The sequence below is a fragment of the Pseudochaenichthys georgianus genome, chromosome 1 (genome assembly GCF_902827115.2).
Source record: "Pseudochaenichthys georgianus chromosome 1, fPseGeo1.2, whole genome shotgun sequence".
NCBI lineage: Eukaryota > Metazoa > Chordata > Actinopteri > Perciformes > Channichthyidae > Pseudochaenichthys > Pseudochaenichthys georgianus.
The window spans coordinates 34,471,542-34,498,028 of record NC_047503.1 but is presented as its reverse complement, the minus strand read 5'-3'; the positions used below and the strand labels follow the sequence as shown (position 1 = coordinate 34,498,028).

General features: G+C 40.4%; 1 protein-coding gene across 1 annotated transcript; it reads left to right on the top strand.

Moving 5' to 3' along the window:
- Positions 1-105: 105 nt before the first annotated feature.
- On the top strand, positions 106-23,039 carry ern2 (endoplasmic reticulum to nucleus signaling 2). Its single transcript, XM_034084898.2, has 24 exons — positions 106-446; positions 1,369-1,486; positions 1,576-1,609; positions 1,817-1,889; positions 1,973-2,045; positions 2,150-2,272; positions 2,363-2,464; positions 3,369-3,428; positions 3,552-3,768; positions 4,820-4,898; positions 5,133-5,283; positions 5,823-5,956; positions 7,917-8,105; positions 16,333-16,486; positions 16,681-16,785; positions 16,875-16,965; positions 17,391-17,580; positions 18,486-18,582; positions 18,895-19,094; positions 19,679-19,826; positions 21,074-21,201; positions 21,698-21,821; positions 21,907-21,974; positions 22,744-23,039. The coding sequence occupies exons 1-24, from the start codon at positions 357-359 to the stop codon at positions 22,924-22,926; spliced, it is 2,931 nt and encodes a 976-aa protein (XP_033940789.1). The 5' UTR covers positions 106-356; the 3' UTR covers positions 22,927-23,039.
- Positions 23,040-26,487: the final 3,448 nt, after the last annotated feature.

The window sequence follows — 26,487 nt, the reverse complement described above, 5'->3', positions numbered from 1 at the left end:
TCAGGCCCCGCCCCTTAAGTACCAAACCTCTCCCCTCATTGGCTGGGACTCATGCCACTTCGTGCAGGGACACGATTGACCCGCCTCCTCTCAGCTTGACAGTACGCTCAAGACGTCACTGGTTCCGTCCCAACACGGAAATATGGAAAAGTGACAAGTGAAGATTGTTATTATGAATTGAAAGCGGTGCTTCTAGCTCAGCTTTCACCGTTTGGACTACCAGAGCGATGTCAAAAGGCCGGTGTCGGTGCTAACTAATTTTGTGAGAGATGGACGCCTGCCGCGCTGGAAATGGAGAGAGAGTTCGACCTCTGTTGTTAGTTGAATAGCGTTTAGTCCTCGGTTTGTTCAGAGCCATGAAACAAAGTGTTGCGGGGGTCATGGGGGCTCTGGGACGACTGCTGCTGTCTCTCCTCCTGCTGTCCTGGGATGGCAAGCTATTTCAGGTATAAAGTTTCTACTGTGTATGGGTGTCACTTTTGTTGTTGTTGTTGTTTTCTTGTTAAATACTGTTCGGGCAGAAGAGACTGCAACTGCCAACCCACTGTGTCTATTTCAGGCTCGAGTAGAGTTGCCAGGATATGATGATTAAGTGTTAAGTCCAAATTGCTTGAAGAAAGTGAATACTGCCGGTGTGTGTGTGTGTGTGTGTGTGTGTGTGTGTGTGTGTGTGTGTGTGTGTGTGTGTGTGTGTGTCTGTGCGTGTGCATGTGCGTGTATGTGTGTCTGAAGTTGTTCATTATCATATGCACAGACATTTCAATGTTTGCTATTGAAAACCTTGGTTGGACCCTCCAACAATGGTCATTAAATATAGTAAGTTATTATATATATATATATGATATGCTGTATATATACATACAGAGATATTTTTTGGTAAAAATCATTAGTGACCTGGATATCAACATCTAATTGAGGCTTACTGTGTAATAATTTCACAAGCTGAGTTGAGTACAATATTTGAATTCTGAGCACCTGATGATTCAGTGTTTGCAATTGTTTGCTTGTGTGTGCTGCTCCTTTTTTATTGTCGCCGGTTGCCATCCGCTGGTGGGTAAATATGGGAGTGGTGAACACACACGGTATAGGATATAGTGTTGGAAGGAGGAGGGCTTATCAGGATATCCTGCTTAATGAGAAACACAGTATGACTTTAATAGAGCACAAACTTACTGCAGAGCAGGAGTGGCAACCCCTGGCTGAGATGACACGCACGCACACACGCACGCACACACCACGCACACACTCAAACACACACAGACACATGCTGTAGTCAAGCTGTGCTGGAATATCAGATATAGGACACGGTGACTGTCGGACCACTAGCTTAAAGTTTCTCTCTCTCTTCTCTTCCTGGCGGCCCATCAGGTTGGAGGGGTCAGATCAGTCACTCTCCCAGAATCCCTTCTGTTTGTCTCCACTCTGGACGGCAGTCTGCATGCTGTGTCCAAACAGTCCGGAGACATCAAGTGGACCCTCAGAGAAGGTTCATACACAAAAACATCAATACTGATCATAGACATTTGTTTCTATTTTAAAATAAGGCTCATGAAATTGTCTTTTAATTTCTTTCAGACCCTATTATTCAAGTACCCGTCTACCTCACAGAGTGAGTAACACACATGTAAAGATGCCACCAATTCCTAGGAGCATTGAAGTCCATTTTCCCATTATTTTGTTCAGGCTTATACAGCTGTTTCTTTAAGATAAACATATTGATTGAGACAAAGGTCATGTAAAAGTATCCTGCTGAAAGAGGCAAGAGTAATGAAATATTTGAAATATTCAAAAGGCTGTATGAATGTTGTTTTTGTAGGCCCGGTTTTCTCCCAGACCCCAACGATGGCAGTTTGTATGTCCTGGGTGGCAAACACAAGGAAGGCCTGATGGTAAACCATGTAGCATGTTTATTTGTGTGTTAGTCTGTATTTGTGTACCATTTTATGACCCCTTTGTTTGGATGTACCTGCAGAAACTGCCTTTTACCATACCGGAACTGGTTCAGTCAGCTCCCTGCAGGAGCTCTGATGGTATCCTCTACACAGGTGAGACTGTGTGAGACAGTTGTCAGAGATGAGGAATGATAGGCACATACATATTTTGAATACTTCAATGCTATTCGATAATGTGTGTGTGTGTGCACTTGAAGGTAAAAAGCAGGATGTTTGGTTCGTGGTGGATCCTGAGACAGGCGAGAAGCAAACCAGTTTAACCACCTCCACCTCTGAATCCATCTGCCCCAACACTCCTCTGCTCTACATTGGACGCACAGGTATGTCTTGCACGAGAAATGCACACACACACAGCACAATTACGTGTGAGGTAATTTCATGCTCTCCTGCACTTTGTTTTTCTTCTCCAGAATACATGATAACCATGTTTGACACCAAGACACAGGAGCTGCGATGGAACGCTACGTACAATGATTACTCTGCTCCACCTTACGATGAAAAACAGGACTACAGTACGTCTATCACACACACATTCAGTCATGCAGGGTTTAATAAACAGTATAATTGTTCTGTGTCAATATGATGACAACCCTGCAGAACCTGCTTGTAGTGTTTAACAGCAATATAAAACATGTAAACATGTCTAGAACAAGTGCATCTGAGAGGAAGTACAGTGATATAGGTAATAACTGCACCTACTTGTGTTATGTTTAAGGAATACATTTAGTGGCAATGCTTAAGATTTAAATCCTGGTTGATTTGGGTTAACTAGAGCTGCACAATTAATCAAAATTGTATCAAAATCGCAATATGGACTAGTGAATATTCAAACTGCAGTAAGCGCAATATTTGGTAGATTTATGAAAACATTCTGAATGAAGCAAGTAACATCCTACAATTGGTATTGAAAAAAACCTTGTTGTGTACAGATTGTACTAAAAATCACACCTTCATCATTTTATTTATATCACAATTACAGTATCTATAGTTAAATAATCACAACTAGTTTTTTGCCGGAATATGCAGCCCTCTTGTTGAAAGCAAATGCAGTTTCATACTACAGTTCATAAAGTATATGAGTGTATGTAGTTAGTAGGCCGGCTGAGTGTATACCTGCAGCTCTTCATCTCTCAGCTTAATGTAGCTGCACCTCATTGTTCTATTACTCCCACACACATGTTTAAAACTCAAAAAAGCAGAAAATGTCTAATACAAATAAGAAATGTTGCTGCACTTTCTTCATAGCCCCAATCAAATGAAAGAGTTTAAGGATTATGCTGCCTTAGTGGCTGTATTTGTTCTGTGTGTGCTTTCCTCTTTTAATATTTATATTTAAAAGTAAACTACGTTCAAGATTGAATGAGGAGTTTCTTCAGCTTCTCTAATACTAACTTATCCTACCTGTTTGACTCCTAGAGATGGCCCATCTTGTGTCGAGCGGTGATGGTCTCGTTGTGACAGTTGACAGAGAAACAGGTAGGGGGAGGTGTGTGGTTTTTACTAAGTGAACATTTGATCATCTTCTATATGTGGGAGAGGTTGATGTGTTCCTCTATCTTCATCTCTACCTTCTCTCAAGTGTGTTTTGCTGTGTTTCAGGTGACGTCCTGTGGAGTCAGAATTACGGGTCTCCTGTAGTGGGGGTCTATCTGTACTCTGGTGACTCACTAAGGCACGCCCCCCACCTGTCCCTCGCCATGGAAACGCTGCGCTTCCTCACCTTTTTCTCTGCAAACGACCAGGCAGACGCACACTCGACTCTGAAGTGGAGCTATCAGTTTGTGAAGGAGCAAGCCACGGCTCAAGCACAACTTGTGTAAGAGAAATGTTGTTATACATGACAGTGAGAGAGCTTTCAGCAGCAATTTTCTGTCGGATCACATTATTTATTGAAGTGGTAACTAGAAAAACTCTCAGACTGCTCAAAGCTTTGCCAACACTTTTCCAATTTGCCTCTACAACCAAAGGCATTATTCTAGTCACTCAAGTAAGTGATGATTCACTGACACACACATTAAATAGACAAGGCAGAGCAAGAACTGCTGAGTCTGTTATTTCCTCTTGGGTTATATTATAATCCACACTTCCCATCTATTTAGTACAGAGAAAGGGAAATAGCTGTTAAAAAGCTTGCCTTTATTCTGTTTATCCCTTGGTTAGGTCTGCTCTGCCACTAGTAATGCAGCATGGAGTACTAGTAGTGCGCTTTAATCTCCAGTAACTGCTGCTCTGATTTACAGCAGCTGTCAAACTGTCAGCTGGAGCTGTTGGAGGTGTCTGGTTATATCTCTTTAGGAACTCCTGCCAGCCAATCAGAAGCAACCGTTTTCTTTGGCTATATTATAATGAAACATTTGGACTTCAAACTAATCTGTGTGGCGTTTTTGTTTCATTTGCCGCTAAAATGTGAAACACCATGGAACATGTTGATTGATTTTTTGTTTATGCTCTTAACATTTATTTTTTATAGGTGGAAAAATAGTATAACAAAAAAACAGGAAATCGGTTGGTGTTAGATCAGAAAAATGTTATGACAAGTACACTTAAGTTAAACAGTTTATTTTTGAACAAGGAGGTTGAGATTGGTTGTTGTTTAGGACATGACAAGTATGATGAGGCAAGGTATGTTTAAGAGGTTTTTTTATTTTTTCCTTTTTTCAGTTTAATCTCTCCGCTCGAATAACCAAGCCTTTGTCCGTATTATTTAATTTAATCATTTCCGCCTCTGGGCTAGGAAGGCAACATTTATTTCTTGTCGAGAATCCTATCAATATATACCATTTGATAAAAATCCGTACATTTTCTAGGTTTTTCTAATATATAATTAATCGTTTGAGAGAATAACGTGACCCTTTTTTCTCTTTAAGACCCACTCTTTATGTAGGAAAATTGGACTCCCACCTCTACGCCTCCACTTCCCTTGTTCACCATGGAGTCTCATTAGTGGTGAGTTTAGATATATAATATTTTTTTATGATATACCTGCATTCACACACCTAGTTTCATTTTTCTATTCAAGTGCCACGTCGAGCATCTTTGGTGATTCTCCTTTTTAACAACATTTTAAGTTGTTTCAGCGTATCAGATCAAGTCTGTCGGATAGTTATGAACTATTAAGGATAGAGGCAATACAAATATCGTTGTCATGTGACCAGTTTGTGCTTCTTGTTGCCATGGCAGCCTCGGGGACTGACCTTGGGTCGAATTGAAGGTCCGTTGACGGCAGGAGTGACGGTCAGAGAGCGAGGGGAGTGTGAGATCACACCGTTCACTGATGTGCGCTACCCACCGGGGAGCACCAACAGCCATAAGAACCAATGGCTGTTAATAGGTACACACACACACACACACACACACACACACACACACACACACACACACACACACACACACACACACACACACACACACACACACACACACACACACACACACACACACACACACACACACACACACACACACACACACACACACACACACACACATACACTCAAATGTGTGTGTGTATGTTATTGGTTCAATCTTTGCATGGGTCCCTTAAAAAAGAGATTTAATAATCTCAATGGGATCTATGGGTTTATTTTTATTTTTAACAATATGAGTAATAAAACAAGAGGAACTGTAAATCTACTTATCTAGGAAAAGTAAATCCCTCCTGGAACTGAATTATTTGTAAAATCGTGTGGAAACAAAGTCTCTAAATCAAAAAACAGTTTACATTAGCTTGGTTTTTGGAAAGTAAGACTTCTGGCTCAAAATGTTCTCACAACTGAAACATCTCTTTTATTTATTGACCAGACAAGAAAGTGACCCCAGCCCTGACATAAACACAGAGCCAGCTCACAATGCGTTATATCTGTGCTTCAGGTCACCATGAGCTGCCTCCAGTGGCTCACACCACCATGCTGAGGGATTTCCCTGTTGGCCTGCAGCGTTCGGGGAAGGCAGTCATCCCCCCCCGAACCTCTGCCTCCCCCGCCTCATACTACCATCAGCGCTACGTGAGTCTCAGCTCCAAATACCTCTGTATCACTACTGCTGTCTACACCTGAGTCAGTAAATCACAGGAATGGTATCGAACAATAATCCTATTTTATCTAGTTTTTAATGTCTATTATTGTGCACTTTAAGCTGCCTCAGAGATCCAGACATTAATGTGATAAACTTCTAACTGCATGCCAGAAACAGAAAGTCCTTTCCCCAGCAGGTACATTTACTGCGTTACAATCGCAAAGATCTGTGCAGACGTAAGGCAAAAATGAAAAGACTAGACCGGGATATTAAATAAAGAGGCAAACACACATTCATTTCATTTCAAACCTTTATTTATCCAGATTGGTCCCATTGAGATCATAGATCTCTTTTTCAAGGGAGACCTGCAGCATATAGGTTCCACATGAAACATAAAACAATAAAGGACATTATACATTATATTTACAGGATACATAGTTATAGACATTTACAAGTGCCCATTGTATCAGCAAGCATTTCATTTACCCTAGCTTTAAAAACATGCAGAGGAATGAGATTGCTCAGTTTCAATTCTTGCTGAAGATTGTTCCAAGCAAGTGGAGCTGCGCACATAAAAGCTGTCTTACCTAAGACAGTCCTTGCTCTTGGCACATCTAACAAGACTACATCATGTGACCTCAGACAATAGCTGCTTGCAACTCTCTGTGTTATCAGAGAGCAGATATAATACGGGAGTTTACCCAACAAAGCTTTATAGATAAACGTGTACCAATGACTGAGCCTCCGTACAGAGAGTGATGGTAAACCTGCCTTGGTATACAGTGTACAGTGATGTGTAAGCGCTTTACAGTTTGTGACAAATCTCAGAGCACTGTGATACGCAGCATCCAATTTGCTCAGGTAATTGGCAGGTGCATTCATATAGACCAGATCCCCATAGTCCAGCACAGGTAAAAAGGTCATTAATAACAAATAACAAATAAGTACCATGGTAAAAAGCTGTATTTAAGTAAGTAAACATAAAACTGTATTTTAGGAACCAGTAACATTAACAAATTGTAAATAAGTTGTCAAAATAAAGTGTAAATTGCACACATTACACAACAGATGTTAACACCCACTTACACTGAACAAACATATAAATGCAACACTTTTGTTTTTGCTCCCATTTTTCATGAGATGAACTCAACGATCTAAAACATTTTCTATACACACAAAATAACCATTTCTCTCAAATATTATTCACAAATCTGAAAAAATCTGTGATAGTGAGCACTTCTCCTTTGTCGAGATAATCCATCCCACCTCACAGGTGTGGCATATCAAGATGCTGATTAGACAGCATGATTATTGCACAGGTGTGCCTTAGGCTGGCCACAATAAAAGGCCACTCTGAAACGTGCAGTTTTGCTTTACTGGTGGGGTCTGGGGGGGTCCGAAAACCAGTCAGTATCTGGTGTGTGGGGTAGGATTTCGGGTAATGTTGTGAATCGAGTGGCCCATGGTGGTATGGGCAGGCGTATGTTATGGACAACGAACACAGGCCACTCGATTCACAACATTACCCTAACCCTACCCCTACCCCTCACACCAGATACTGACTGGTTTTCGGACCCCCCCAATAAATCAAAAATGCACGTTTCAGAGTGGCCTTTTATTGTGGCCAGCCTAAGGCACACCTGTGCAATAATCATGCTGTCTAATCAGCATCTTGATATGCCACACCTGTGAGGTGGGATGGATTATCTCGGCAAAGGAGAAGTGCTCACTATCACAGATTTTTTCAGATTTGTGAACAATATTTGAGAGAAATGGTTATTTTGTGTATATCGAAAATGTTTTAGATCTTTGAGTTCATCTCATGAAAAATGGGAGCAAAAACAAAAGTGTTGCATTTATATTTTTGTTCAGTGTAAGTTGCAAATAATAAGTGAGACCTCCTCACGTTTCCACTGTTTCCCATCCTTGTTGTCTTATTGTGTCCTTCAGTTCGATGCAGTTGCTGATAGCCATGGTGACACCCATGCTAACAGAGGAGGGGTTGATGGGAAGATGTCGGGACAGGCCCAGAGGCCGGCCGCTGTGCTGCCCTTCTCCATGACTCAGGACCGCCTGACTCTGGCTGTCGTCACGCTGCTGCTGGGAGGGTGGCTGGCCTTCGTCTTCACGTACCCCCTTGTGAGTTTGTGTGTCGGCAGTTTTTCAGGTTTTATTCTCAAAAAGAATTGTTTGGAATTTAGTGCCAAAATATGAATAATTAAAACTGCGGTCACAGACGTGCACGCAGTTGTGGGCGGGCCTTCGCGTCCGAGCGCCTGTAGGGGAGGGTCGCTGGTCGTCCCGGCGTCAAGCAGATGCGCGCGTGTCCTCCGAAATGAGCCGTTCGTAATTTCTCAAACGTTCGTGTCCCGGACTGCATCTTCCCCATAATACTCGGGCATGCATGTGAGTGGTGGAGGAGGGGGTGGTGGAGATGCAGGGCCTTCAGCAGGGCCTTCAGCAAACTCCAACAATTCTGCAGCAAGCTGCTCCCTGACAGTCTTCTGGGTGTGTGGCTTTGTCCTGCTGCATCTAACAAATGTGGAAAAACAAAGAGATTAGATTAATTCACTGGCTTATACTTATAGGATAATATTGGACTATAAATGAAATATTACACCAAATAAATAAGTAAACATGTATATTCATTCACTGGCCATTCATTTAGAAAATGTAACTCCAAAAAGACAAGTAACACTATTTAGCATTTTGGCTAATCATTCCTGTTGGCTAAGCTAACACTGTGATGCAGTTCCACTAAACACAAAAGTAATATATAAAAAGGATAATATTGGACTATAAATAAATAATATTACACCAAATAAATAAGTAAACGCATGTATATATTCATTCACTGGCCATTCATTTAGAAAATGTAACTCCAAAAAGACAATTAAAACTATTTAGCATTTTGCCTAATCATTCCTGTAGCTTCGTGGCTAAGCTAGCACTGTGACGCAGTTCCACCAAACACATAAGTAATATATATAAAAACAGAGAGATTACATACCTTTCCCGTGGTGGAAGTTCAACATCCGAGTCACTACTGCCCGGATCCAGGTCTGGCTGGAGGAGATCTTCATCATCCGACGAAGAGTCATTTGGTATGATCAAAGCCCCGCTATCGTCAGCTAGCATCTCTAGCACCTGCTCGCCTCGGTGGTGAAGCTCTCCCTTCTGGCTGCGTAATGCGTGGATGGAGCGGGCGTAGTTTATACTACGCAGGATCATATCTTTGGAACCCATTGGTCGATTTGGGTGATTGACACCTTTTCTGAACCGTTGGAGCCAATAGAATCGAGTGACAGTTAGTAAGTCCCTCTAAACACTTACGTCAAGTAGAGAGAGGTTTGCGTAAACAGCACGTGAGACAGCATTAACTCGGGACTGCAAAACGTTATACCTACTCTGCTGCCATGAATGTAATGATAGATTATCAGGAACAATTCTAAAGTGACTAAGAGACATTGGATTAACCTTAAGCAGCGTTTTTATTCCCTTGAACAAGAGCTTTGATCACAAAACAGCAACGGTAAGACATACTTATTGTTATGGTTTTGAAAACTGTTGTTTTTTTTTTCTCTGTTCTGGCTGATAGCTCAGTGAGTTTGTGTCCTACAGTGATGATACTTATAACAAAAATAATCTGTGGAGTATCAGCTTTCAGATGATATGTAGTTTGTGCAGAAAACATTAGGTTTTAAAGGTCGTTTTTGCTAGTTAGCACCGGAAGTAGCATCTGCCCGTTTTAGCTAAGGGCTAATGCTAACGCTTCTTGTGAGACTTTTGTTTTGTTTCGGTAAAAATAGTTCTTATCGTCAGTTAGCTGAGATTCTTCTCTTTAATCTGGTATAACACATTAATAGGTTTTTAAATATTAAGATGCTCTGAGACACAGTGTCGTGGAAAAAAAAAAACAGGGTCCCCGCCGGCTAAACAGGTTAACCGTGGCGTGCGGTGCAGTGGGTTGTGCAGACGTTCTGCCCTTGACTGTTTGTTTACTCAATAAACGCATCTCCTCTTGATATTAGGCCATGTATGTTCCATACCAGTGGAGTTTGCTTTTTGTTGTTGTGTTTATTGATTAAAAAGCAAACCTTCAATACAGCTGTTATGTGGTCAAGGTAAGTAAAGTAATAATTGAAGCTGTGTATTGGTTAATATTAGCGTATGAGTTAAAATGAAAACACAACAGCATTTCACAAAACGCTACAGCATTTCACAAAACGCCGCAGCATTTCAGAAAACACCACAGCATTTCACATTGGACGGAAAGGGTATTCCGTAGGGAGAACACTTCTTGTTTATGATTGGACAGAGCCAGCCAGACAGCACTGCTGTGATTGGTTGTTTTTGCTGCCAGTGAAGAAATGACGCTTCGTGATTGGTCAACGTCCGACAGCGCAATATGTCCCAACCGGTCCCTCCCAACACATCAGCCGTTAGCACACACTCAGAGCTCACAGCTCCTCATATCTGTTCAGACAGAAACTGGACAAAAGTTAAATATGTACAAACCACAGACTGTCTATGTCATGGCGAATACAGTCGCTGCTTTATTTATGTCTGTATGACGTTGTTGTGAGTGTGGACGGAGCAGCTACAGGTTAGTTTAGCCTGATGGATCCGATTCCATTCTGAAAACACGCATTTTAAAAGCTTTTCGCCTGCCGTCTTGTCTGCAGACTTGTCAAAGCATTAATTCATGGTTTTTACTAACCGTTATCAGTATTAGTTACTTCGGCATCACTTTGAAACGTGTATTACAATTAAATCACTGTCAAATATGTTCATTTTGTTGTAGTTGGTATCTCCTATAGGATTTACATGGAGATACTTCCCGCCCCCTCTCCAGCGCGTCTTGTTTGAATGACAGGAGCAAACACAGCTGACAGCCGCGGTGAAACTCAAGCTATTAGAGCGATGCGAATATTGGGTAAGGCAAGGCAAGGCAAGTTTATTTATAGAGCACTTTTCAACTCAAGGCAATTCAAAGTGCTTTACAAAAACAAAAATGAAAGACATTAAGCATTAAAAAAAGAAAAGCTAATCAAATAAACATTAAGGAAAAATACATGGATAAAAGTTACAGTGCAGTCTAAAATATAAATAGTTCAATTAAACATTACAAGAAAAAGTACATGGATAAAAGTTACAGTGCAGTTTAAGATATGAATAGTTCAATTAAAAGCAGCGACAAAAAGAAAAGTCTTCAGCCTGGATTTAAAAGTAGTCAGAGTTGCAGCGGACCTGCAGGTTTCTGGGAGTTTGTTCCAGATATTTGGAGCATAATAACTGAACGCTGCTTCTCCAGGTTTAGTTCTGACTCTGGGGACAGAAAGCTGACCAGTCCCTGAAGACCTGAGAGATCTGAATGGTTCATAGTTTAGCAGGAGGTCAGTAATGTATTTTGGGCCTAAACCATTCAGTGCTTTATAAACCAGCAGCAGTATTTTGAAATCTATTCTTTGACACACAGGAAGCCAGTGTAAAGACTTCAGAACAGGAGTGATGTGATCCACTTTCTTAGTGTTAGTGAGGACTCGAGCAGCGGCGTTCTGAATCAGCTGCAGCTTTCTAATAGATTTTTTAGTGAGACCTGTGAAGACACCATTGCAGTAGTCGAGTCTACTGAAGATAAAGGCATGGACAAGTTTTTCCAAATCCTGCTGTGATATTAGTCTTTTAATCCTAGATATGTTCTTTAGGTGATAGTAGGCTGATTTAGTAACTGGGTAGTCTACCATAGTATTTACATGGAGATAAGCCCCTTAAAAACCATGAATTAATAAAGCATTAATTCTGTGTTTACTCCTGTGATTCAAAAAAGACGCTGGAGAGGGGGCGGGCCGGATCTCCATGTAAATCCTATCCGAATCGGATCGATCAGGCTAAACTAACCTGTAGCTGCTCCGTCCACACTCACAACAACATCATACAGACATAAATAAAGCAGCGACTGTATTCACCATGACATAGACAGTCTGTGTTTTGCATATCTTTAACTTTTGTCCAGTTTCTGAACAGATATGAGGAGCTGTGAGCTCTGAGTGTGTGCTAACATCTAACGGCTGATGTGTTGGTCCAATCACGAAGTCATTTCTTGATTGGCAGCAAAAACAACCAATCACAGCAGTGCTTCTCTGGCTGGCTCTGTCCACAAACAATATCACAAACAATAAGTGTTCTCCCTAAGGAATACCCTTTCCGTCCAATGTGAAATGCTGCAGTGTTTTGTGAAATGCTGCGGCGTTTTGTGAAATGCTGTTGTGTTTTCTGAAATGCTGTGGCGATTTGTGAAATGCTGTTGTGTTTTGTGAAATTCTGTTGTGTTTTGTGAAATGCTGTGGTTTCTTGCACTTCAGGGCCACCGTACAATAGAGATGTTTTTATTTTAAAGTAAATTGAGATGGAACATAGTAAAAACATGTAAATTCGAATGTCCGCCTAAAAAAAAAACATTACTTATAGTGAAAACCACCCTTGAATGATGAGTTTAGTAGACTAAAAGCTTTAGGAATCCAAACTATAACATATAATAAGTACCCTGTATCAAGATTGATGCAAAAAAAGTGAAATTTGACCTTGAGAGGTTTAGAAAAATAAAGTCCACCTCACCTCTGGGTAATTTGGGAACCATCAGTTCCATTTGAACGTTTTCACTGTAAAAATCATTTTATTACTTTGAATTATCACTATAGGTATTCATTCCATCCAAATACAACTGTTGTGAAAAAATAAATAAAATAAAAATAAAACATACTCTGTTATCGTCTTAGGCCCCACGGACCCGTAATCGCGTCATTTTCAGGAAACAACGTCTAAGGAAGCTTAATATTTAATAAACTATGAATATTTTATATCCATAGAACGGGAAAAAAACTAATTTAACTGATCTTTTTCATTTATTTTTTCACAAAAAACACACAATGCTAACAGTGAGCCTCTGAATTAGCCCGAGCGAAAAATGCTAACCTATTACTGCACCGAAAATCACTCCTAGCTCCCTTATTACTTATCCTAGCTCCACATCCAACACATTGTTTATGACCGCAAGGAGACACAGAATCTAACGGTGCCCACCTCAACACTAAAAGATACAAACTAGCGAGGTTACCAACAAAAACGTACATCAAAACAAGTGGCGCTAGGTATTAGCATTAGCACTGCACACACCCACCGCGTGTTCCAATGAAAAGCATACATATATATAAATAAAGTATAAAGTATAGGTCAACACATTTCAGTATAACACACCAATTGCGATATTACTCACGTTTGACCGTGGAGCAGGGTTTCTATGTACTGAGAAGTGGGTAGTTTAATGAGTCTGTTGACGACAAAACCTCCGCGCACACAGACAGCCAAGGCAAGCTACCTGAATTAAGTCTCTCCCTAAACCGGAAATACCGGAAATGTGACATCCGGTTTGTCATTCACAATAAAGTTTTTCAAAATAAAGGTACATTTAATATTGATGTATCAAATTGATTCAAATGTCTTATACAACACATGTATCGAGACAATAAATGAACTGTTTATATAGTCGATCAACACTGTGTATGTTACTCATTACAGGATAATCACATGGCACTAAATCAGACCGGCTGTTCTCCTCTGTTTACATCCTGCTGGTTTAAATTATGTGTTCTATAGGCTCTGTGCACAAGATTGAGTTGAGTAGTGAGCCATTCGTTTTTTTTTCGTGGTGAGATGTCTGCTGAGAGGTCCTTGTATACCTCGCTGACTTTGAGGACATCTGGGTCTGGCAGCTCCCCCCGCACGGCCTTGTAACGTGTACTCCTTTGAACACAGCTACATACAATTACTTAGGACAATATATATTACTTTACACCGTCAGCAACTGTAAACTGCTTTGGCATAGTGGAAATGAACACCATGTCACTCACTCTGCCTGGTTTCACACACTATTAATTATACAAAAGAATTGTCAATTTAATTGAAAAGGTCGTTGATGCAATATACTAAATCAGCTCTTAGCACAAAGGAAATACTCATTAAATCATGGATTGGCTGTGAACACATACTGTTCTATTGTATTGCATAGAAAGATGTGTTACGGTTGTGCTTGTAGTGGAAATACTGTTTGTAGTCGTAGATAGAAAAACAAAGATGGAAAACATTTCACCATACATTGTTTAGGAGTGTTATATGTATTGGGTGTTTATGGTTAATGTGGGAAATTAATAAGCAGAGCTGTTGCTGGTAAATTTGTGTGCCATCATAATAGTAATGTGTATACAGCGTTTCGTGAATATCTGGAAAACTATATGCGAGTAGTGTGGAGTCATTTGAGACATGTAAATCGTCAAAAATTGTACATTCTCTGTTAGCTTACGTTCGCCCCGATTGAGCTAGCAACTATTTTATTCGCAATTTAACATGATATTGGATATGGGCTTAACTTGTCCTGGACTGGAATTTTCCCGATCTATTCCCGAGGAGGTGTTTGCGAAAAAGCGCTTAAAATGCATGAATAACACAGATTTTTCAAAATGGCCGACTTTCTGGGGGGCGGGGCTAATGGAAGCTATTTTGAAATATGTCCGCAATTCCATCAGTAATGTCTGTGGCAAGATTGGGGTAGTTTGGAGAAACTATATGTGACTATCGCACAATAGGGGGCGCTACTGATCTGGTGTACAAAAATGTACATTTTTTTTGTACAGTCTGGAAAAAGACGTGGGTTGTGACGTGTGTTCCAAGTTTTGCGTCCGAAAGTCATTTTAGCGATTTTGTGGCATTTAAATCGTCAAAATTGGTACATGTTCCGTTAGCTTACGAGCTCCCCGTTTGAGCAGTCGACTATGCATTCGCAATTTAGCATCACATTGGATATGGGCTGATCTTGTCCTGGTTTGAAATCTTTCCGATCATTTTCCTAGGACAAGTATGCGAACATGCGCTTAAAATGGACATATTTCAAAATGGCCGACTTCATGGGGGGCGGAGATAATGGAAGCCATTTTGAAATATGTCCGCATTTCCATGAGGAATCTCTGTGCCAAGTTTCGGGTAGTTCGAAGAAACTACATTTGACTACCGCACAATGGAAAAGGTTGTGGGCTGTGACATGCGTTCCGAATTTAAAGGCCGTAACTCATTTTCTCCCTTACTTATGGCTCGGTACATTTTTTAACCCTTCGATTTCGAGAAAAAACTGAATAGGACACGCCCACATTTTTCATTGGTTGCGACCCTTTAAATCTCAGTTTATACTCACCCTGCCAGTATGTCTATGACAATATATTTTTTTTTAGTCCATCGGTTCTTGAGATATAAATTAGTTGTGTTTTTAGCGCCCCCTATTGTTCGAAATGAAGATTGTTTGTTGTGCCTATTTCCCAAGACACACTGAACCTATCCACCGAAATCTGTGATATTTGGATACATTTTGGATGAATTGTGAGCATTTATGTGTAGGCCACACCCTTTTGCTAATACGTTTTGATTGATGTCGGCCACATTTTTCCACACCTCGTGCTCATTTTGTACGGTAATGTGTCTGCCCCTCCATTGATGCTGTGCACTACGTTTGGTTTGGAAAATCAAGAAATTGGAATTTAAGTTAATATTTCAATGTTTTTCACATTATGCTAATTTAAAAAAAATCAAAGTAGGCGGAGCTTCGGGATATGAGAGGATAATATGTAGAGCTGCTCCACCCGGATAAGTGTGCACAATTTCAGGTCCGTCAGACTTACGCTGCGACTTTGTACATTTTTCGAAACACTGAATTTACACAGGTGGCGCTAGAGAGCAAGTTGAAAAATGTTCTCCCATCGAATCCAGAATGTTAACATTTTCACCGGTCCTGGTGGCGTTGCCAAATGTCGCTACATGAATAGTGTCGTAACCCCCTCAAAAACAGGTCGAAAGTGCAGAACCGGTAACAGAAGAATAATAATACTGACGATTTCAATAGGTCTTTGCACTACGTGCTCAGGCCCTAATAATAAAGTTTCAATTGAAGAATGTGTGAAGCTTAATTTCTCACAAATGCTTTGCTCCTAAGATAGACCATGAAACAAGGACAATAATGCAACATAGAACAATTCCTAGATTCATGCCTCAATAAGTGTATCTAACAAAGCATACTTAGTTACTAAGATAGTGATTATATGGCAACATGCACTTCAAATGCCTCTTTTTTTATCAGTGTTTTACCTTATTTTTAAAACATTTGTGCTGATAAGCGGTTTCTGTGATTTGTATTGTTGCAAAGGACAGTTGTATGGTCTTATAATCTCTCTCAAGAAACGCTCCGGTTATCATCCTTTTTTATGACTGATGTCTCAAACTCCATCTTATTACAGAGTTTTTCAATCTGTATGTGATTCTCCAGCGTGCAGCTCATCAGCTGAAAGCTCAGAGGCAGATGGAGGAGGCGTTTGAGTCTCGTCTCCAGCGCATGCAGACCAACATGCAGACCAACATGCAGACAATGAGCTCCGTTTCTTCAGATACAACGCTTTCTACTGACACAAACCTCTCCAGTGGTAAGTCACCTATAACAACAAGTTCCATACTATTCTCTTTTTCCTATATTTATACCTTGGGAACAGGGTAGATGCTTTAACATGTTTCTTTCAATTTCACTTGAGAACTGAAGCATTAATAGAATATATTGAGTAGTGCTGAAGCAGCATATTTGACTGACTTCTACACTGTATCTTCACTTTCCTTTATTCAGACTCTCAGCCTGCCTCAGCTGACCCTCCACCGAGTCCTCACACTCACAGCAGCAGCACCCCAGATGTCGATTTAAATGTCACGTCTGCGTACAACCCTACAGCAGGTAACACAACAGACTGTGTATTGTTTCCTTTTGCCACTCATCATTAACAGGAGATTTATTTATTTCTGCTTCCTTCTTGCCTTTCGCAGAAGGAAACAGTGAGGAGGTGCATGTTGGGAAAATCTCCTTCACTCCATCTGAGGTGCTTGGACACGGCACTGCAGGAACTTTTGTCTTCAGGTACTGTATGTGTATTTAACACAGCACTATTTCACATTTCAGGATACTTAATCAGCCAACTATATTTGTGTATTTGCACGTTTTAGATGGTGCAAGGCAATGACCTAATGACAGCTACATTTAAATCAGCCATAACAACCAAACCAAAAACCAAGTAGATTTGTACCTTTACCTTTCCATAAGATATATAAAAACATCTCTCCAGGGAAAATGACCAAGTTTTCCTACCACATTGAAAAATAAAACCAATATCTATTTGACAGTAGGCTTTGAAAAATTGCCAAAGCTCATAAAACAGCTTTGAGTTCTGGGTTGACGATTCAAAACCTGAACATGTTTAATAACTCTGAGATAAACTCTATTGTTCCGTGGCACATGCAGTACTAGGCATAATATGTTATGGTTCTCTGTTTTTGGGACCTCAGGGGTAATTTTGATGGACGGCAGGTAGCGGTGAAGCGAATACTGCCGGAGTGTTTCGAGGTAGCAGAACGCGAGGTGCAGCTGCTCCGAGAGTCTGACACTCATCCGAATGTCATCCGATATTTCTGCACAGAGAGAGACCGCCTCTTCACCTACATCGCCATCGAGCTGTGCACCGCCACCCTGCAGCAGGTCCGCACTGAAGGGCCCTTTGTTACTCAAAGCTAGAGTTATTAAGCCTGTGTTACATCGAATTCTTTAACAGAACCTTTTTTAATGCCTCAACTGTGAACAAATGAAATCAAAAACTGAGCAAATTCTCCAATAATTAAAAAGAAAATGCTGTTAAAGGTGGGGTAGGTAATTTTGGAGAAACCAGCTCGAGTGCTCTAGAATTTGAAAATACACAGCCGGAAAAAATCTGCCACTTCCTTCCAGAGCCCCTCCTCCAACACACACGAACACGCACATGACCAATGAGGGCACGAGATAAGTTTGTGCACAGATGGAAGGCTGACAGGCAGGTAGGCCATCCAGTTACTTTAGCCGGGCCGGCTCAGATGATTGGTTGTGCTTTTTACAGTACTACGGCTTCCACTGATGACATTTTTTATGGATTTGTTGTCAAAGCACTTAAGATATTCATTGCTATCGGGATGTTAAGAGCACTCCATGGAATATAACAAAAAGTGTATCTCGAGCCGGTTTCTCAAACTTACCTACCCCACCTTTAAGCAAGAGCAAAAACATTTCTTTAATCTGTTTTTAGTTTGATATTCTACTCAGGGACTGAGAGAAGGGAGTAACAGCAAATGTGTGTTGAATACTAAGGTAAAAGTGAAAATGCTGATCTGTTTATGAAGTAATGAGCGTATGGTTAATAAGACTAGGATTATTACTGCACGAGTTCTATGAGAGTTTGTAAACTGAGTTTGCTTTTGGTATGGTTAACTGTTGTTAAACTTGGCCCATAACAACTTTACTTCATCAAGAGTTTTTTCTCAAATGTTAGCTAGTAAAGGGTGAGTCATTTTAGGGGTGAAGTGTGATTTCGTAACAAAACTAACCTGTTTTTTGTGTGTCTTTGTTCCCTGCAGTATGTGGAGGATCCGTCTGGTTTTCCTCAGCTGAATCCGATAACTCTGCTGGGGCAGACCATGTGTGGCCTCTCACACCTCCACTCCCTCAACATAGGTAACGCATAGATAAATACAAACATATAAGTACACAAATTATGTTTCTATTGTATCACCCACAGAGACAGAAGGCACTGCTGTGCTGCAATCTTACTTTTCATGAATATTTCTTCATATATTTGGTTATTACATTTTATTAATTTATTTTAATATTGACTATTTATTGTTTTTCTCTTATGGAGCCAGCAAAAGTAATTCACTAAATTGTACTTTTAACAATGAATATATTGAAACTTAAATCTTGCATATCTTAAACAGCTAAGCATTGTTCCTTCAATTCTTCTTGGCTCTCCATCGTCTCTCCCTGTAGTCCACCGTGACTTGAAGCCCAGAAACATCCTCCTGTCTGGTCCCAGTGCGCTGGGGCAGGTCAGAGCGCTCATCTCTGACTTTGGACTCTGTAAGAAGATCCCAGAGGGCCGGTGCAGCTTCTCTTTGAGGTCAGGAATCCCGGGAACTGAAGGGTGGATCGCTCCTGAAGTACTGTGGGATACTCCGGGAAACAAACCGGTACGATGCACACACAGATCTGACATACTCCAGAATGTATTTCTTTGATGCTCAGTTGATAATTAAAATAGACACAGTTGAAAAAAAAAACATATGATAATTCAGGTTTAAATGTAGATTAAGGAGTTTATTATTACGATTTTTTTTAAAGCAACTACAAATCACTTTTATTTTGTGTTGAATTGGCCGGCCCTTGTGGAAAAAAGTGCTCATGTTACCCATGACAACCATCAATCGCCTCATGTCCTAAAGATCTCCATCTGGCATAGAGTAGGTTAGCCTTTAGCCTTTAAGCTCAGATTGAGACTTAAAAACAGTTCTCAAAATGCATTTCATAAATAAAATAGACATTTAGTTTGACTCTTACTTCCATTCTGCGCTCTATCAATATCCCTCTTAAGTTTCTGTTTTTTGCTTAATTTGTTTCTTTTTCTCTTTGCTATTTTTACCCCAGTAGTTATATTTACTTTTTAAAATTAAATACAGTTTTTTTCGTCCCAAAAATACATATAAAAGCAAAAGATGATAAACACTGACGTAGAAGAATTTGTAGGTGCTCAGTGTTCCTCCTCTCCCCTGTACAGACGGCAGCGGTGGACGTCTTCTCGGCAGGCTGCGTGTTTTACTACGTGGTCAGCAGGGGGCAGCACCCCTTCGGTGATAAGTTAAGACGGCAGGTGAACATCCTGTCAGGAGAATACTCACTCTCGCATTTTATGGAGGATATACCTGGTGAGAGAAGTAAATGTCTATGGGTCCTTCTCAGGTCGATTATTTTAATTTCCTCGGTCCTCGGTATCACCGGAAGTTGATTAGTCTGCGCCATCTTGAGTACCGTCCCATGGCGCTTATTTCTGCCGGAGGACCGAGGATCGAGGAGCGATAATGGAGGAGCGATAACGGAGGAATCACCAAACCATCCTCCGATGAAATCCACAGATACTCGCCCCGCCCCCTTACTGTGTATCGCTCACTGATTGGACGATGCAGCGCATGCACTGATCTGATGCTTCTTGACATGAGAGCAGTTTCCCAGCGGAGTGAAGAAAATACATAAAACTCACGGGAGTCACAGTCACTCCTCAGTCTATACCGTGTTTTTGTTTCAATTCATGTATCATTTAGTTACAAATATGTTTATCATTTTTGAGAATGAGTTCTTATTTTATTTAATGTATTTGGGTCTACAACAGATGATACAAATGTTTGTGTCAGTAAATGTGCACTAACAGAGGCGCGGGTGTTTGTGAAAATAACGGGGACAGAGCTGGCTGCTGTCAGACGATCAGCTGTGCGGCGTCATCACAAACGGACGTCGCTTCACGTGACGCTCCGGAAAAAAGGACGTCCCATTGCTCTTAAAACTCATTTCCCTGCTTCTCGTGGTTTCCCTGCTTCTCGTGGTTTCCCTGCTTCTCGTGGTTTCCTTGCGTCTCTCCATGCTTCCCTGGTGGGAGGGACTAAACGCAGGGAAACTACGCAAGTGAGGGACGCAAGGAATCCATTTAATCGACCTGAGAAGGACCCTGTGTGTCTTGTTTCATGCATAAGCTTGCATTTGTTTTATTCCAGATTTAAAGCTAGTTTAGTCAATTCCTACACAAAATCTCTACATAACATTCTCAAATAAAGAGATTTTTATTGACTAATACTTGCCTGTCCTGCATTTGATAAAAGAGTTCGAAAACATCATGGTTAGTCACTCTTCAACAAGCTAACCATCCTGCAAATAGGCTCAGGGCTCCAGAGATTTAACTTGAGCTTCTTCAGCAGAACTGTCTCTCAAGATGAGTCACTTGAATATAACCACCGTTTATTTCAGGGTTTACATGTATTATATGCACATGTATATGGGGTTGGTCATTGCTCCCAGAAAAGGGTTGCAGGCAGTATTGTAGACAGTATAAATCACAAAGATCAGCTGATGTCCCAAGCACTGAAAACACATAAAACCTGAACATGCTTCTCATGAATTACAGACGACGTCATAGCACATGATCTGATCGAGCGGATGATCTGTGCCGAGGCGGGGTCCCGGCCCTCCACCGCCTGCGTCCTCAAACATCCGTTCTTCTGGAGCCCTGAGAAGCAGCTGCTGTTTTTCCAGGTGAGGTCCTTCAGTTGGTCGTAAACACACAAAGGAACAGCTGGCTCCCTCGTGATACAATGACTCCTGTTTTTATTACTACAAGTTATTTCTTCCTGCTTAAAAAAAGCAGATTTTCATCTTCACTGAACCGGAAATGTTCAAGAGTTTTGGGGTTTTCCAGAAAGTTTTGATATCAAGCTTTAGTTTTACACTAGATTTAGACTATAACTAAAATTATTATGAATTAGTCATTAGTGTACAGTTATTTATTTAGGTTATATCATTTCTGTTTAGTTTTGATTTCCTAAAGAATATTGACGATGAAACAATGTTTTACTGCTTTTTACAGTTTTTTGTTTACAATAATTACCCTAGGTAGTGTAGTGTTGTTACCTGTTTGCTATTTGCTAAGCCGTGTGTGTGTGTGCGTGCGTGTGTGTGTGTGTGTGTGTGTGTGTGTGTGTGTGTGTGTGTGTGTGTGTGTGTGTGTGTGTGTGTGTGTGTGTGTGTGTAGGACGTGAGTGACCGCATCGAGAAGGAGCCCGCAGACAGTCCAATCGTAGTCAGACTGGAGACAGCAGGACGAGCCGTGGTTCGGACCAACTGGAGGATGCACATCTCTGTGCCTCTGCAGACAGGTAACCACACAGCATCCATTACTGCTCTGTTTACACCTATGCAGGATGACAAAGCCTTCAATGGTCTGTAACCTTCCTGTTTCAGACTTGAGGCGGTTCAGGACGTATAAAGGAAACTCAGTCAGAGATCTGCTGAGAGCCATGAGGAATAAGGTCAGCGGGTTTACTTTCCTTTTCTTTGGGATGTACCAAATAGTCTGAAGCTTCATACACAATGTTGACCTTTTGATTAAATCATGAATTCTTTTTTTTCATTCTGTTAAACTCTGTATTGCATAGTTGCAGATAAAGAATATGCTACACTGATATTATTAATGTTATATTATTTATTGATCTCGATTGACGTGGTAGAATTGTTTCCGGCACGTGTTATTCCAACCTCTCCAATAATGGTCCAAAAGTGAAAGTATATTGAAGTCATCATATCAAATAATCACAACAGCATGTTTTGTTTAACACAAACTTCTGCTTTAATCCATATTGGTTGGTGTTAGCGTTTAGCCTTTTAAAACCTTTACTGTTGTCAAAAAACGGTTTGACTTTTCTCAAAGGGAGGCATGCACCGTAGTAAGGGCTGTTATATATATATTACTTATATATAACCACAATAATATTATGGTAAATTAATGATAAGACTAAAGAAGTTTACAAAATAATATAATACTTTTCTGCATTCGCTTGGTTCTCCATCAAGATGTCATCTCTTGACTGATGTTGACCAACCTGTTGTATTCGTTACAGAAAGTTGGTAATTTATTGAATCTCTTTATGATTGTTCTGACGTCCTAAAATAAGACATTAGAAGATAATTTATAGCTCAATAGGAGCTTCAATGTAAACATCCAGTACAGCCCTACACTTTAATTTATTTGTTACAACCATCGTAACTTTAACGCCTGTATGTGTTCATCCCCCCCTGCAGAAGCATCACTACCACGAGCTGCCTCCGGAGGTGCAGGAGACGCTCGGAGAGCTGCCCGAAGGCTTCATCAGCTACTTCACATCACGGTTTCCACGGTTACTGATGCACACACACGCAGCTCTGCACATCTGCTCACATGAGAGACTGTTTCACCCCTACTATCTGCACCCCAACACCAAATAGTAATGACATGGCTCTGCACTCTGCACTCTGTACTCACACACACACACACACACACACACACACACACACACACACACACACACACACACACACACACACACACACACACACACACACACACACACACACACACACACACACACACACACACACACACACACACACACACACACACACACACACACACACACACACACACACACACACACACACACATACACTATTGTGCAATTTTGTGAGCAAGAGAAATCGCTGACAGTGCCCCGTTATTGCTTTTGTAAAGCCCTTACAGTTTTTTAGGGGGAAGATACAGTGCTGTGAAAAAGGTTTTATATGGCTTGAGTTGCTTTTTATAGATTTATCTTGTTGTTATGCAGCTGTTGAAGAAAGTATTGTAGGATTTAATTAGAAGGCACTCAAAATGCATCCCTCCACAAAAGCTGCATACATTTTTTATTTGAATAATATACAACGTTTTTAAACTACATCTTTGTTTTCAATTAAATGAATATTTCAGCAACATTTTACTTAAAAGTCCCAAACATGTTCAAAACATGAGGGATATTTTAGTTTTAATGAAGTGTCGTCTGATTTTGTATGAGAGGTACTAAACATGGTTAAGGGAATAGATTTTTTATAAATAGCAGCAACAAATATAGTGTCCTGGTCAGAGCATTAATTACATTAAATGACATGACATTACATGTCACTTGTTAGCAGTGGCGAACCGTGTCTATCACAACTGGACCTTCTCTAGACACACACACCCCCCCCCCCTCCCCTCCGCGGCATTATAATGTCCGTCTTTTCACTGAATTGTCGTCTTGAAAAGGGTACTCACAACAATTCCGCAACAACTTCATCTTCACCTGTTGCACTTGTCATTTCAACGTTAAAAACAATAAAACGGCATGAATTGCTTCGTCGCATTCTAGATCCTCTGTCTCGAGCCAATTAACTAGCGGGCCTTCTAGAGCACCCTGGAACCGAGGGAAACTCTGAAAGAACACGCCCATTGGCTACAAATCAATATATGATTGGTTGATCAAACTGTCAGTCCAAATGTACGCTCTCATTCAGTGCAACGGCCAGGGCATTCGATCGAGGATATAGAATACCTTGGTTGAAGGATATTCTACCCAGAGACCCAGAACAAGATCTGATTGGTTGCTTTCTTTTCTACTGAAATGCGTAGTGCATGGTCCGAGAAGGACAAACAAATCAACGTAACACTGTAATATTACAGATCAACAACACAGATACAATTCTCATTTATTAATTTTATATACATTTTATTTATATAATTAAATCGATTTTTTTGTTTGTTTTATCTGAGTGTTCCAGGGTATTCTCTGGAACACTGACGGTTCGCCACTGCTTGTTAGACACTTTTATCCAAAGTGACTTGCATACATTCAGTTCTGTGGGCAGTCCCCACAAAAGCAAACATTTTGCACTATGGCCAAAACAAATCCAGAAAACAAATCAATGACTTTTCACTCCATTTGACCAGATTTGATTGGAATATGTTTACGATGTTGAGATTTTCATCAAGGATTGAAAAACACACCTGTTTGACAACATATATTATCTCAGAGGCGTTTTTGTTTATTTATTATTTTGCATATTTAAGAACGAGATTAACTGGAAACAAAAGGGGGGGGGGTTTGTGTCTCACCGACTACTACCAACTATTTTTGAAATTGGTCCAGTATTGAGCGAAGGAGCTGCAAACGGCAGCCACTTAACAGCATGTTGTTTAATCAAATACATTTTTCAGTAGAGATGGAATTCAATAGATACAAATATCATTGGCACATTTTTAAACTGTTTGGAAAGGACCATACAGATACAAAAAAAAATGTTTCTGTCATTGTGTCTAACCAAGATTTGCTCAGGGAGAACTCTTGTTCTGATATCTCCCGTTGCACATTGTTGAAATCAGCATAATAATAAGCCATGACTTTGTAAATTATTTAGATAACAGCGAGCTACGCTTTCTGAACATCGGCACACTCCTCTCCTTCTGTCTTCTGGAAACAAGTCACACGGCACATTAATAAACATCCCTAAACAAGCTAAATGTATAAAAACACTTTTAGACCTCTTCGGGGTGATCCCTCATGTTGAAAGACACTTTTAATAACAATCTGAGCCTGCATTTCGCAAAAAACACATTTTCTGTGGACTTCAATTGACTGCCATCTGCAGCTCTCTCACTCAATACTGTTCCAATTAAAAAAGTGTCTTTCCTATTAGTCACTTAGACACAAAGAAATGAAAAATATGGTCTAGGTTGAAGGAATACCAACTTCTCCCCTTAAATAGCACCACTTGTGAGATGCACAGTGTGTCACAGCACTCGGCATCTCAGACACTGGACAACAGGTTTGATGGATGATTCAACATGTGCTGCTGTTACACGATTTTTTTGTCATAGGATGAATCCCGGTTTCTTCGATGCTGCTGTGCTTTTTCCAGCTCCTCTACCAAAGACCCAACAATATTTACCTTGCCATTTGTTTTCATGTTTTTGTTATGTGTGTCTGGATGTAGCTACACTGACTGAAGAATGTGCTGAGCCTTGTTTTTCACTAAAAGCAGTACATGAAGAAGCGTACAATAATATGATTGACACTGTAAAAATGTGGGCAATCTGCAAGTGTGCAGGCTACATTTGCCCATTTCATTTTTATTTAAAGATATTTTACATTTCCCTTCCCTCAACAGATATGTTTCTCTTGAATCTCAGCATTGCTTGAACTTTTTGATCCTAAAAATATGCACCTAAATGCTTACAGATATATGTGAAATATCTTTCAGTAACTACTGGGTGAAGGTGTTTTGCATTGGTCTGCAGTAGAATGAATGACGAATCACACTTTTGTACTTTTTTGATTGAATTAAACTGATGCTTTGGGTGTGCCAAAGATGAGTAAATCAAATCTTGTCGTCAGTTTGTAAACAGAGGAAGAGAAACTGTAAGATACATATTGGTCTTTACTTGACCAGTTCAATGAGAAAGGGTTTGAAAAAAGAAAGTGACAATTATTTTGATGATTCTTTTTTATACTTATTTGAGAAAAGTGAGATTGAAAATATTCAATACACAAAATGTAACACAAGGCTTATTTGATACATCAGAGCAAAGACACAATCAGTTTAAAGGACATATTGTTGTCCTTTCTCTTGATAAATTAAAGCTGAAGTCACAATTCCAATGAGTTGATTGGAGGTCATTCGGATCAGCTGTTGCCAGGTGTGGAGACTGGCTCCTAATGAAGAAGTGAGAGCACCTTGAGGCAATTTTCCTCTCGGCCAATCAGATTGTGCCAAGGCCCATGTCACTGGCTTAATAGAGTAAGGGACTCAAACAGCCAGTCTGGTCCTTCCTGAGCTGAATGCACACCTCACTGTTTCCAGAAACTCTCGGTTTCTTTTTGAGAATTCTTTGATGTCTCACTTACTTTTCTAATGGGGGGGAATTTGAGCATTCTCAAAACTAGCTGGAGTGATTATTTAAAAACTTTAAGACTTCCTGCACCATGCCAAAGATACTAT